Below are 14,840 nucleotides of genomic sequence, written 5' to 3'. Positions count from 1 at the left end.
CTTTTGTATGATATATGACATGGCCTTCAACTCCCAGCAACCCAGGAGGAGTTTGAGGTGTATATTCCAAATCCCAGGATTCATCCACAGCAACCAAAGCCCAGGCTGGAGGAGTTACAGTGTATTGCATAAAGCTGCATGCACTGCATAAGTTTCTCTGCAGTGTTCCATGTTCTGCTACACATCAGGCTGATAAGTAACTTAATGTGATAGTTCACATTTTCAGAGAGGAAGCTAGAAGCCTGAAATTCATCTGCATACTATAATTAAATAGCCCCTTTGTTCCAACAGCACGTACTTAGAATCATAGATTCCCAACCGCTCATGCCAAGGGGATAATTAACTTAGTAGTCAAAAAGAGAGCTGCAGGACCGCTCTTCCCTATTGCCACTCCAATCAATGAAGACTGCAAAGAAGAGACATTCCAGAGGTGTTCAGTGCTGTCCTAGTTTACACGTGTTTGAATATTAATTCAGTTAACCTCTGCAGACAGTTAGCCAAATGCCACTTTCTGCTCTCCTGCAGTTAGGTGGGGGTTTAGTGTAGCTACTCGTCTTGAGAGATTACATTTATACAAAAACTGCATTTGAGATATATACTTTATTTCGGACATGAACAGGTTTTTTCTTTCATGCAGTTTAACACCTTCCTGCTTTATGTGCTATATTTTCTGAATATTAAACAGGAAGCACTCTTTTAATTTCTGGGAGAACATTTCAGCATACAGTTCAGAGAGTGATAAAACATGCAGCTAGATATATACTGATTTTCAGTACCAGTACAGAAGTATATATTTTCCCAAACTAATGAAATCTGCAGAAGTCAATGGGGACTTATTTGTGTGCACAGAAGATTGATAGCAATGTCTGTGCGATAAAATTAAATCACTATCAGAGGCGTAAGGCTCAGGTTGCTACACCGAGCAGTAACCCACGGCAAGTGTGAAAATTTGAGCTATTCCACCGTTTGCACCCAAAAAAGCACCAGCAGCACTCACCTGCCCTCTCTCACACACCAGCCACAGTATGGATCCCTCGCTTGAATACACTTTTCACAGTCTGAATAGTCTTGGCAGTTCTGCACAGGTAGCCGATGCACCTGAAGAACCAAAAGTAAGGCAAACCGTAAGGGATCTGAGGAGGTCACAAGGAGATGGAAACGTCGTTGTACAGCACTGTTGCCTGTGGCAGCAGCATACTTGACCCTGTATTATTTGCTAAGAGTTCAGCTTGATTGTAAGAATATCCATACAAAACCACAGTCTGGTTCTTTCCCCCTTAGCAAAGTCCAAATCCACACACTTTTCCTGCTTTTTTTTTCACTCCAATATTCTCTAATCTCTCTTCAAAGTAACATAGGACATTGTTATAATTCAGAATCATGAGGAAGTCTTACAAAAATCAAGCTTTTCAGTTCCTCCAGTTACATTACTTCTGGAAATCCGCGTTACAGCAGGCATCGCAGGACAGAAACTGTGTCAAAAATGCTCTGAATTCAAGAAACAGCTACTTGCAGAACACACACTTCCAAAAGGCTAACTTGGTACTGGCTAGATCATTTTTTAAAACAAAATATCCTCCCCTCCATATCACTAGCACGGAGATGAAATCATTTGGAAAAGCAACCATCAGTGGCACTTTTAGCCAGAAGGCATTTCAGAAAGTCTGCAAGCATGAGAGCGCCAGGGCGCTTCGGGTTACTGCTCTTCTCCACGCATAACCCTCCACCACGCAGTACATTCACAAAGGAAAATGGAAATAATTATGACAGGAAGCAGCAGGGAAAAGAGCATCATCAGTTCTCATGTCTCAGTCCCCCAGTAAATATACAGCTTCTGGTTTTGATTTCCTTTAGTGCTGAGAATAAACAATTTTGTCTTTCTTTGGTGCACAGAAAAAGAAGCCAGCACACAACCATCCCTTTTAGTTTTGCTGCTGAAATGATGCAAGAGGAGAATGGGACACGCGTCTTCCTGTCCATGACTATGTTCTACTTTTAAAGAGCACAAAAAGTCTAGCAACAGTAACTCTGAGATGTAAGCTTTCTTTTTGCTACCTTCTCCTCTCATTTAAGGCAACTGGCAGTTACAAAGCTACTTTGAAAATCTGAGTTTGGCCTTTTCTTTCACTTTCAGAGAGTTCAGTCTGACTCAGTTAAGGAAAATATCGGTATCGGGTAGTTTTCTTGCATATATTAACCCAGAGGTTTACCTTTTCAGCACTCTTTCCGCGCCCTCCTTCTTCCACAGATGCTTACCTAACTGGAGCTGAGTTACTGGCACTCTGTTTCACTAACTGGTACCCATGAGTAATTTAATATCCAGTGAATGGCTTTTTTTTATGACAAAGTATTTATTTCATAATTCTGGCAGGCAGAAACAAGCCCTAGAGATTGCCGTCTGTGCAAGTTTTATGTAAACTTAATGGATTTTTTTAAAAAAATAAAAATAGCAGCTCCATTTGCAGCCAGCTTCAAAATGCAGAGAAGCTAATTTTAGAGATTTTCTAATTGTCACTCTTAATCAAAGAGAGTGGTAAAAGCTAAAACAAGCACATAGGCTAGTGATTGTGGTAAGTGACTGCCACAGGCTTCTGCTTTCCTCCCAATATGGTACGTACCATAAGGAATCTGGGATCCTACCAGTGATGTTCACTTGTCACGAACCAGCCTGAACGTGCCAGGGGTGGTACTCTCCTTTCCAAGGCCCCCAAGAAGCTGCAAGGGGTTTCTCCTGCTCGCTGCCCAAGCTCTGGGAGCAGAGCGGAGAGGAGAGGGCTGACTTTTGAAAGCATTTGCTCCAAACCACCCACTGCTATTGACACAGCAGGAGAAGCTGGGAGGGGAGGGGGAGGAGAAGTGAATCAGGAAAGCAAGAGCTATTTTTTCACTATGGCTCTTAACCTCTGTATCCTTCTTCCCTGTATTTCTCTCGATCTGATTGCTTTTTAAAGGCTGTTTCAAGTTATCACCCACCACATCATCCCTTTCACTTTGCTCAAGTGCTTACAGGGCCCAGGCAATTCATTTCGAAGGCTGCATCTGCCAGGTAGCTTAGCATTAAGCAGGCCTATCAGCGCAGCTAGCCTGCCCTTTATTGTTTACCTTATTTTAAATAACTCTAAACCGTTCTAACTCCCAGGGCAGGCTTCTGATATCTCTATTCCCACAAATCCCAGCTGTGCTTAACCCAGAAGTGCACGTTTCAACATTTATTCTTCTCCCCCCACTTACGTCTCTTCTTTTCTCCCTGCTCCAAAGGCCCCCATTCTCCTCCTGTCTATCTGCTTCTAAAAGTGGGTGGGACCGCTCATTGTAATTAACTCCCAGAGATGACAGTAATGTAATGCCATTACAGAGCTCTCAACTTTAGTTATTCATATTTAAGCTGAACAGGTTTTGTAAAAGAAAACTATTATTCGCATTATTCAGAAACTGCAGTGTCTATGAGGGCTACTTGGAAAAGATTAAACTGAAATCCTTTCTCTGGCAGAAATTTGCTGCTTTCTAAATTTAAACATTTTGTAGAGATGGAATTATTTTTTTTTCAAATTTTCTCTGACAAATTGTTCTGTGGCCTTCCTAAATTCTACCAGTTCAAGCAGACCGTCACCAGAAAATTTGTCTTCCTCCAAGGTTGCTGCCACCCCTAATGCTGCTCAGCAGCTCACGCCAGAGCGTGGCGGGGACCTCAGGGCTCTTAAGCACAGTGCCAGCTTGTCAAGTGGGGTGCCAGGCTTCTGTGGACAACGTTGAAGTTTGGAGTTTTGTTCCAAATCTGAATCACAGCCAAACGAGAAGTACCAACTACTCCAAACAAAAATATTAAGTAACTGCTCACACACACTGTCATATTATGAAATGCCTTATCAGTCGCTTATCCAGCACTTCTAGCCTTCAGCCAGAATATAACACTCCTGCAGCAGGAATTTATATTAATCCTTTTATAAAACAAAGAACTCTCTTGCACTGCTTTCCCCAAAGAGTCTTCTTTCACAGCCCCTTTCATTGTCCCCATACTACTGCATTTCCCACATCCCATTCCCACTGACAATGCTGCAGATGGTGGCAGCCTGTCACCCATCCCGTCCTGGAGAGCTGCTGAACCATGCATCTGAGGCTTGCAGCTCCAGCCACCACGAAGAAAGTGTCAGAAGAGGGTTACAGGTGGAGATGAAGGACAAATCTGGTATCCCCTCTTGTCTCCTACTTGCTTTCTTTTCTCCTTTCTTTACAAACCTCTGTTGTGCCTCACCTGCCACCACAGAGAAGGGGAACCTAGAAGAGACTGCCTGTACCTTCCATAGCCAAGTCCAACCTTTCCCGCTGACTCACTTGAATAGCAGAAGCTCAAACAAAAGCATTTCCCAAAGTTATAATTCTCTCAGTTGTTTCTTAGTTTTTGATGGCAAGACCCACAAAAACTCCTGGCAGTTTTACAGATGGGTAAATGTTGTTATGTCAGCTGCCAGCATCCTAAATCCTGAAGTACTCTTGAAAAGGACCAATGGCAGATAGAGCATCCACTGGTACCCCAAGGACACCACACTGAGCGCTAGGGTTGCCTGACCCCATGGAGTGCTGGTGTCGGTGCCAAACATCTCAACTTCATCCTTCTACCAGACCCCATAAGAGAGCTTTAGAGGGGAATTCACTTCCCATTCCCAATCCCTAAGCACCAAGCACAGTTCTCCAAGTCACAAGAATCAAGTTCATCAGCTTGGACTTGAGAAAGGTATTCATATACACAGAGTGGGGGAAGCCTCACCAAATGGGGCAACTTCCAGGAACAAGTGAGAAATGTACAAATCTCAGGTAAAGTTGCAGACAAAGTGAAAGTGGAACCGGTCTTTAATGCAAGCAGGACATGTTACCTTGTCTGTGGTCATCACATACAGGTTTTCTTGGGTTCGGTCAAGAGCCAGGTCATTCTTTATGGGTTTGTTTAGTTCAATAGTAAGAGAGCTGTACTCAGTCGCAGCAGATGAAAGGAACACCTGTTTCATGGAAGAAAGAAAGGTGGTTAATGTTGCTTTTTTCCCCTATATCTGGCTACTGCCATAAAAGATGATTAAAAATATTTCTATAAATATATTAACAACAAAAGGAGGGCTAAGGAGATTCTCCATCCTTTATTGGATGAGATCAGGCTCAGTCAGCACGGGTTTAAGAAAGACGGGTCCTGCTTGATTACCTTGATCTCCTTCTATGATAAGGTGACCCATTTAGTGGATGAGGGAAAGGCTGTGGATGTTGTCTACCTTGACTTTAGTAAAGCCTTTAACACTGGTTCCTACAACACTCTCTTGGAGAAACCAGCTGCTCATGGCCTGGGTGGGCACATGCTTCGCTGGGTAAAAAACTGGCTGGATGGCTAGGCCCAAAGAGTTGTGGTGAATGGAGTTACATCCAGCTGGCAGCTGGTCACAAGTGGTGTTCCCTGGGGCTCAAATTTGGGCCACTTCTGTTTAATATCTTTATTAAGGATCTGGACGAGGGGATCAAGTGCACTCTCAGTAGATCGTCTCAGCAGACGATACCAAGATGGGTGGGAGTGTTGATCTACACAAGGGTCGGAAGGCTCTACAGAGGGAACTGAACAGGCTGGATTGATGGGCCAGGGCCAACTGTATGAGGTTCAACAAGGTCAAGTGCTGGGTCCTGCACTTGGGTCACAACAACCCCATGCAGCACTATAGGCTTGGGGAAGAGTGGCTGAAAGGGTTACCCAGCATTGAAACAGGCTGCCCAGGGATGTGGTGGAGCCACCATCCCTGGGGGTATTTAAAAGATGTATGGAGGTGGCACTCAGGGGCATGGTTTAGCAGTGGACTTGGCAGTGTTAGGTTCATGAGGGGAGTGTTGATCTACACAAGGGTCGGAAGGCTCTACAGAGGGAACTGAACAGGCTGGATTGATGGGCCAGGGCCAACTGTATGAGGTTCAACAAGGTCAAGTGCTGGGTCCTGCACTTGGGTCACAACAACCCCATGCAGCACTATAGGCTTGGGGAAGAGTGGCTGAAAGGGTTACCCAGCATTGAAACAGGCTGCCCAGGGATGTGGTGGAGCCACCATCCCTGGGGGTATTTAAAAGATGTATGGAGGTGGCACTCAGGGGCATGGTTTAGCAGTGGACTTGGCAGTGTTAGGTTCATGAGTGGATTCAATGATCTTAAAGGTCTTTTCCAACATAAATGACTCCATGATTCTATGATCAATGAAAATCCTCTGTTTACTCAAGTTTACAAATTCACATTAGGGAAAATATTTCAATTTGAAATAGATGGCACTAAAAGCAACAAGAAAAGCATAAAAGTCATGAAAGGAAATTTCTCACTGCCCACAAGAGCTAATATTTGTATTGGGATTTTTTTTGTAAATACTGATTCATTTTAGTGCTATAAAATTGAAATTCTCAATTCAGAGCCTTTGCACTTGAATGTGTTCAATTTTTTCATCTTCCCTTATGGTAACCAATGGTTTCAACTTCAAATTTCAAACCATGTAATGGCACATGGTCATCACTACCCTTCAAGCAAAAGAAGGTGTTTGTCATTGCAGTCTTGACATTTTAACACCACAAACACGTGAACCCTTGAGCCCCCCACCACACAGCCAGAATTTAGCAGAGCTCCAGCTTGGGCTTTGTGCTGCCACCTCTATTCACTGAATGGCTAGAATGATTACAAAATGAAAAGTTGCTCTTAAACTAGTATGGACTTGAATAGAGATAAGGCTAGAGCAGCTGTTAGATTACCTAAGGCTGTATATATAGGGCTCTCAGTAGGTATCTAATCCTTTGGGAAAAGTGTCATTCAGGCGATGCTAATTCAATCTGTGTATCCAATAGCTGAGGTACAGCAGAAATAATGTGGTTTTTCTTTGAAATTAAAAATACCAAGCTCCCAGAGAATTTGCTCCTGGTACGCGATCTTATAAATCCCATTTACTTTTAGAGCAGAAGTACACTATCGCTACAGTTCGCAACCTTTAAAACACCTTCCAGTCTTTTAAATCCAGTTTGTTACCTTAAGAATTTTGCCATTTGACGTTCCAAGAAAGGCCACAGTATGTCCGTTCTCCACAGCCACAGTGACAGCCGTGAGATTCATCCCTTCTTTTTGCAGTACCGGCTTCTCTATAACACCATTCTTACTTCCCAAAAGGTACGGCAAGTGTTCGGAGCCACAGGGGAAAGTTTTGCTTGCATTCTAATAAGGAATAGCAATACAGAGTGATGTTAAACATTCAGATCACTAATAGCTAGCTAAGAATGGAGTGCAACCCTATTACCAGACAGCATAATACCCCTCAGACATAGAAGAGTAGAAAGAGAGAAACGGATTGTCTGCCCGTTTTCCCCCAGTCAACAGGCAGCAATCAGAAAGCAGTCTGCTAATTGCAAACTGCTTCAATGCTTTCATGTTCCAGGAGACATGGGGAGAGGAATTTTTTTGTTTCTATTTCATTATAGCAACACAGTTTAAAAAGTAACCAGTTTGTTTAATTAAAATGAACATGTCATATAGATTGGATTGGCCAATTTTGTGTTGAAGGCTGTTTTTTTTTAATGTCGTTTTGTTTCTTCATTTGCTGCTACCCATGCAAAAGCAACCCACTGGCAACCGTCTCGTGAACTTCAACACATTCCCTCTTCACTACGCTTTAATCCTGAGCTGCAGGGAATGCCACCAGAAGGAAGTTCATTCACACCTTGCCTTTTCTGCTATATTTGGTAACAAGACTCTCTTTCTGATCTGAAATCCACACCTCTTTTTTGCCAGAAGCCAGGGCTGCTCTACTTGTCACATTCAGGATTTCTGTGTTTGATGCTCACCTCAGATGCAGGGCACTGCAGTGAGTAACACTGGTGTTTGGAAGCAAAAAGTGTTCTAGCGACCTACTGTGTGGGAGAGGGCTGTGGTTTCATAAGATGAAGGATTCTGGGTCAATACCACTGGAAGGTATTCCCATGCCCCATCTTTTCAGCTGTTCACTCCTACTCCTGGACTGTAGGCACAGCACTTCTCAAGCTGTGCTCAAAGAGTTGCTTATGCAAGTGTGTAACTTGCTCAGGTTGGGGAATTAAGACATTCTAAAAGCTGGCTGAGTTATTTTTAAGATTTTAAAGACATACTTTAGGGTTGGCTGCAGTAATGAAAGGCATGCACAAGCAGGGTTTGGGAATAGGTTGAGTGGTGTGGGCAAAAACATCATAAAGTCAACAGATGCTGAAAACTGCCTCTCAGAGACACAGTCATAAATTGAAGAACAGTATCAGGAGGGGTGTAACAATGACCTCCAAAAACCTTATAGCCAAGGTAATGACAAACCATAAAAAAAACCTCCTAAGATTGCCATCATGCTATGGAAGTATTTTGAGCCAGAGCAAAATATGAACACCACTTGAATATAAGAAACACGCATTTCCAGTTATCTGAAAATTCAAATCCAAGGGAGAAACAACACTGAGCTCCAGATATCACCTAGAATATTCTTAAGACCATTTAAAAACATAAATATGTTGGCTGAAACCAGAATTGTCTATAGTGATCATCCAGAAGCTGATTATGAGTGTAACAAATCACTGCATTTGACTCAGTAATTTCCATACCAAAAGGAAACCTTTAAAAGAAATGCATTTATGAAACCAATATTAACTTTTCAGGAGATGTAAAATATTTCTTTAGAAACTCAGAATTATAACTATCTTGCTACTTCTTCCTTGACCTGTTCTGCAACCGTCCCAACCACGTTCCATTTCTACAGTGAATCCAGCTATTGAGTTTTCAGTCATCTGATCTCACTATAGTTTAGCTCAAAGCCACCCCAAAATATGCAGTTGTATATTTTCCACTAATTCTAACACAGATTGTAAAACTGATAGTGATATTACCAGTCCATGTGATGCACACGGGTTTTCTGCTGAAAAAAGTTTGTAAAATGAGCTGGTATTCTTTTTAGTGTAGCAATCGTTCCGGTTTTTTTCCATCTTTTCATTGATGTGCCGCAAGGAAAACACACACATGGCAGATTTTAGAGAGCCGTTATCTTTGTTTACTTTGCTGAAGAGTGCAAGAAGAACTTTGTCATCTGAGAGAGCATCCGTGGTTTGTCTCTGCTGAGCCATGCTCTCAGCCAGCTCTTCTCCTGGGGTAGTGACGTAAGCAGAGTGACAGTGGTCATAGGCACCATCATCATCTTTGCAACCCAAGTCCATTTCAAAGTAGGAATAATAATGGGCATCATCTTTGCACAGACGTGCAATCAGTGTGCGGTTATTGACGGGCTGTTTCTCTTGCTGATTAAAAATAAAATAAACATAATTTTTATCCTCAAAGACTGCCACAAATTGTTGTGTGCTTGACGAGTGATAAGCTGACTTCACAGCTGCCGAGTCTGTATACATTTCAAAAATGTCTTTCCCGTCCCTTTCGTAGAGCTGCCGAGTGCTGATTATTATCCCATTATCATTTGGTCCATTCCCTTTCCCAACAAACAGCACTCGGTCATTATTCAAGGAAGTGATCAGTCCCACAGTTGATACATTCTCATCGTTGCTTGCCACAAAAGACTTTTCTCCGCTACTGTCTACATAATACTTCTCATGGCTAATGTCTTCTAGATCTCTGATGGCACAGATTCCCTTAAAAAGGCTTCCACACACCACAATTGTTTTATCCGCCTTGTTCAGCAACAATAGTTTGTTGTAATTGTCAGTCAGTACTGCCTCTTTACATTGATTTTCATCAATGGGAGGTGTGCATTTTTTGTTGTCCTTTCTTGGACCTGTTTCTACAGACCTTATTACTTCCAGGTTTTCTGTAAGCTGATACAAAGCATTTACCACTCCCAAATAGATAATCCCAGTGTCGTTATCCACTGTTAGATGATTTAGCTCTGTAGCGCTCTGGAAAGGAATCGGTTCCTCATTTCTGGATAAGGTGATGCAAAAACAGCTCAAAATGCTCAGTGTCCAGATCCATAAAGCCATTTCTCTGTAATACCTAAAAAGGGAAAGAAAGTAAAAACATGAAACGTATTGAAAAATAAAATTTACACAGAATTCAACACCATGAAGATTTTTTTCTTTCATAATTTCAGACACAAACACACTGCATGTGTAGACATCATGAAGAGTATGGAAAGCCTCAAATCCTGTTAATTGTGTAGCAATTTAATATATTGGAGAAGGATTAAACAAGGTCATATGTCTAAATGATTATCATATAACCAATTAGATAATCAATTCCTGCTAAAGTACAATGACAACAGACAATCTGAAAAAACACAGAGTGCCAAGAAGTGGTATTGCTTCTCCAGAATAATTCACACAGTGTGAATTATTGATTTTTGAGATTTTATAAATACGTTGGACAATCCCAGTGTTTTGGGTGGCTCCCCCTTAATAGAAGGGAAGAATTTACATAACAGTGTTTGAGACATTTGGTGTTGCAGGACTTCCCCAGAAAGGAAAAAAACCCTTCCATTGACTACAAGGAAGTCTGGATCTGGGTGCTGATGTTCTTCGTGAAGGCATTACACTAATCTTTCATCAATGTAAAGGTTGGGAGACAGGAGAGCCCTTAATATGCAACATTGCCTTTGACTGCTGATACGCATTACAGTCCAACACTTCAATGCACTTAGGCACTGCAATTTAACAGCTTCAAATCTGTCGGAAGAACACCACTTAGAGTTTTATGGGATCAAGATTCTGTTACTGGTTTGGGTTGGGATTTTTTTTCAGAATTTTTACTTCCCAAGCAGATCAGCTGTCTGTTTGGAATTAGACAAAAACCTTCTGAAACTTGTAACAAGGGCTATAATTTTAACCTGAAGAGTTAAATGATGAGGCAAGTCCCAACTGGCTTCCTAAGCACAAAATATTTTGTCAACGTTTTCTCCAAGTGTTTAGTTCTGAGAGCAGAAAACTGAAGGTGGCATGCTTGGACACCGATGTCAGGGGTCAAAGATAAATACTGCTTGGAGGAGGTACTAAAAAACAAATATGACCCACAGTATTTTCATTTTCAGTCAGCCATGTGACTGACTCCATAGTCTGATGAGAAAAGAACCTGTAAACTTACAGGGAATCTCAAGTTAAATATGAAAATACCTGGAACTGTGAAGAAAAAGGAAAAAAAATAAAAACCCAGAAAAGAGAACCATTTAACAAAGTAACCTAACAGGTGAAAGCCTTGTAGGAAAGGGAAAATAGCATAGAATACCAAAACGAGGAACTGAAAAAGAAAAAAAAAAATAATAAAGGAACCATGCTCCAGTGTCGGCTCTAACTTCTGTTTTGGCAGCAGCAATAGATTCTGGTGGGATGTGAAAGAGAATTGCCTGAATCATCACTTACACTGGATAACTAAGGTTAAACGTCAACGACCATGCTGCAAAAGTTCGAGCAGGGAAGCTCCCCAAACCACCCCGGCATTGCCAGCAGTGCAGAGAGACAACTCCTGCCGTCCAGCACTGACTGCAGTTTGCTCCTCTATGGACAAAATGCACGTGTGAGAAAAGCTTTTCTAAAAGCCGAGCGATTCTAAGAAAGCAAAAACCTACTAAATGTAACTCAGGATAATAACGAAGACAAAATAAAAGACTAACTTCAATCTTGTTTTGCTAGAGCTCTTATCATGTACCAAACTGAGTAGCTAACTGTAAAATGAGGTCAAAGAAGAGACAGTACATTACCGACAGCACAAGCCTGACTTCTAATGATAGGCTGACCTCGTATGACAGTGACCAAGAAAAGGCTAAGAATTATAACCCATTCTTCAGACACACGGACTTCAGCACATGCCTTGCAACGTAATGAAGTGCTGGACCTCTCTACAACAACCTTAGACCCGTTCTAAGGAACCCAGAAGAATTCTGATCTTATTTGTCAGAAACTCCTCTTTTCTTCCTGCTCCCAAGGACCTCAATTTTCCAAACACGCTTTGATCCCAGCTTACGTCTCCGTGGCTAAATGGTATGTCATAATGCATGTCATCTAGTTTCAAATATTTTCCCTTACAGTTCTCTGCAATAAAATAGAAAAACAGCTTGACATACCACTGCAATGTTGTTCCATAAAAGTTTTATCATTCCACTATCTATTGCATGAGGATCAAACGCTGAAGAATTCAGATTCATTTGTTCCTGTTTTTTTCCACAAGGTAATTATTGTCAGATTATTATCATCTCTGCTCTCAGTCAAAAAAAAGCCATAAATAGCTCTGCTTATAAAATATGCCTCAAATGAATGGAAAGTAATTTATTGTACCTTAATTTCTGTACTCGGTTCACCTCCATGTCCATTTATTTCAGTGCATTAAAAAATCATTTTGTCCATTTGTGGCAGCCAGCTTAATGACACAGAAGCTGCATTTGCAGTACACCTGCCTTCATCCCACGGACTGAACAAAGAGCCTTGCTAGTTCATACCAGAGCCAGAATTTAAGGAAAAGTACACTTTGCACCTCTTAACCACACTCTTACAGGAGTAATTCATCTCTCTGTACAAAAACGGGTACTGCTTCCTCCCTAATATTTGCTGCCTTGTTGACTCATCAAATTTTTTACTTCAATTATTCAGCCCTGCATGAATTCTCCATTAATTCTGGGTTGTTGGGGTTTTTTTTTTGTCTTTTTTTTCCTGGCATTTACTCCCTGCCACTCCAATCTCATGCCAAACACCATTAGATTATCTCAGACCTCCATGCAAGGTAACAGTTCTTCATTCTCTGTACCCATTGCTTTCATTTCCCCCTTCCTCTCCCTTCAAAGCAAACAGTAAAGAAAAACTAAATGTGCTATGGAAAAGATCCAGAACTAAATTCCCATGGACTTCTCAAGTACCAGGCTTAAGGAAAAAAAAAAAGCAAACAAAATCCAATGAGATGCACTACAACCACAGCTCATTCTCACCTGGTCTTAATTGGGAAGTAGCAGCTGGAGGAATCCTGCTACTGCCAGCTGGTGTGGTAGGACCTACAGGGCTGCTCTTAACACAGATGCCCTACTGAGTTAGGTGCTATGGAAATGTATCAAGGAACAGTTTCCTGCTGTGAAAAACTTCTGTATAAAATGAACAAGTCATGGAAACACAAGAGAAAATGAGTAAGAAACCCCAGGAAACCATGGAATCCGAGATGTTCAGCACGGCAAATGTATTTCCAATGGCTCAATCACATACTTTAATTACACATGGGCCTGTATGGCTTACTCAAAGTCATGCCCTGGTCCTAAGAACTGACATATATCTTCTGACCTCAGTTTGCACTTAGTTTTAAGCCCTCGGCAGACTCAGGATAAAAGAAGCCCAAAAGAGCAGTTGACCACATTGCTTTTTTTTCTCTCTCGAAGTCTTGTCTCCATCCTGTCTCTTGCTCCCCATCCCCCCTGCAACATCATTAGAATCATCTTTATCACTCTCCCATCAAGATTATCTGAATTGCAAAGTCATTTCCTTTTTGGATTCCTCCCATTTTCCTCATTGCCTTGCCTACCCCTTCCCCCATCTCAAAACATACTCCTCTTCCAATTCATATGCCTTAGAGAAAACTGAACGAGATTTCGATGAATATCCTAAAAGGATGGCAGTAATGATAAACACACTCTCAAAGATTAAAAAAAAAAATATATATATAAAAAGGTGGGTGTTAATTAAAAATAAATTGTGGATAACATACAAACCCTCCCCAGTCTCTCAGAGATTCAGCAGGTGACAAGGAAAGAGAGATGGCAGCAACCAAGCACTTCAAAAGAAACCCATCAAAAAAACAGTGTCTTGCTGCTACAAGAAATATGAAACTCCAGAAATTCCGTGCAGGAAATGCAGAACACCCAGGAGAACAATTCATACAGGGGAACTGCCACAAAGTGACACTGTGTTGGAATGACACAGCTACCAGCCCTCTGCCCCGCTGCTAGATCAATTTTAATTTAAGTACCCATAACTTTATGTCTTTCTACTCAAGCAAGACCAACAACCTTAAGTAAGTCAATTCTTCAAAAGGCATGCAGAAAAAAAGAGCATCTATAATAACTACAAAGTGAGTTACAAATTGACTTCTGAGTGTTATAAACACACTTAAGAATTAGCACTAGCAACATGCTGACATGGATGTGGCAGGTATTTTCCTCCTTCACTGCACGATCCTCTGCTGTACCTGTATACGGGAACCTTCAACTTTTCAGCCATCCCCAGCCACCTTTTTTTGGCCTTCAGTATAACTTTTGCTCTATGTTACCTCATTTCTTACATTCATTTCAGCTGAAGTGAAAGAAAAACAAGTTTTGTCTGAAGTTGGAATAACTAAACTAAGTGATATTCCCATAAATGATGGACAAGAAAGTCTTCAGCGTAGGAATACGCCACTTTACCTTCTGTGGTGTTTTTGCAGAGTTGTTCCTCACTAACCATATATATACACTGAATTAAATTCTATTATCTCATGCAGATAAAGTTTTGTTACTTGAAATTCTGGGTCTAGAGACAAATGCTTCTGGCCAAGAGAGGCAGATACTGATCCGCTTTATCAGTAAGTGATGCAGAGAACTGTGGTTCTCACTGCAAACTTTCCCCTAATCTCAAAGACCCAAAAGACTGCAAAGTGGTAAAAAAATTCATAAATAGAACAAAAATTTGTTAAAAGACCTGAAAATTGCAACATAAAAAGAGGTGAACATCCAAAGACTGTACCCAAATGGCTTAGAGATGTTGGGAAAGATGAATTAGAAGAAATTTTCCTTCTCCCTCATTTAGATAACTATGTTTTTAACTTCTATTAGGTTTGCCGCAAGTCAGAAAGAATTAAACTTTATTTTTTAAGCTAAAGGAATTCA

At 41.3% G+C, this 14,840-nt stretch overlaps 1 protein-coding gene across 1 annotated transcript in view; it reads right to left on the bottom strand.

Moving 5' to 3' along the window:
- LOC106901026 (plexin-B2-like) overlaps positions 1–14,840 on the bottom strand; it is a 189,638-nt gene that overhangs the window by 8,979 nt on the left and 165,819 nt on the right. Inside the window, exons 4-7 of the mRNA XM_014963352.1 lie at positions 8,896–10,006; positions 7,028–7,210; positions 4,872–4,994; positions 998–1,098 (exon numbers count right to left, since the gene is read on the bottom strand). Of these exons, the coding sequence (XP_014818838.1) occupies positions 998–1,098; positions 4,872–4,994; positions 7,028–7,210; positions 8,896–10,006 (1,518 nt within the window). The remainder of the gene's footprint in view (positions 1–997; positions 1,099–4,871; positions 4,995–7,027; positions 7,211–8,895; positions 10,007–14,840) is intronic.

This window comes from Calidris pugnax, unplaced genomic scaffold (genome assembly GCF_001431845.1).
Source record: "Calidris pugnax isolate Ruff unplaced genomic scaffold, ASM143184v1 scaffold44, whole genome shotgun sequence".
NCBI classification, from domain to species: Eukaryota; Metazoa; Chordata; class Aves; order Charadriiformes; family Scolopacidae; genus Calidris; species Calidris pugnax.
This window is presented reverse-complemented; position numbering and strand designations above follow the sequence as displayed.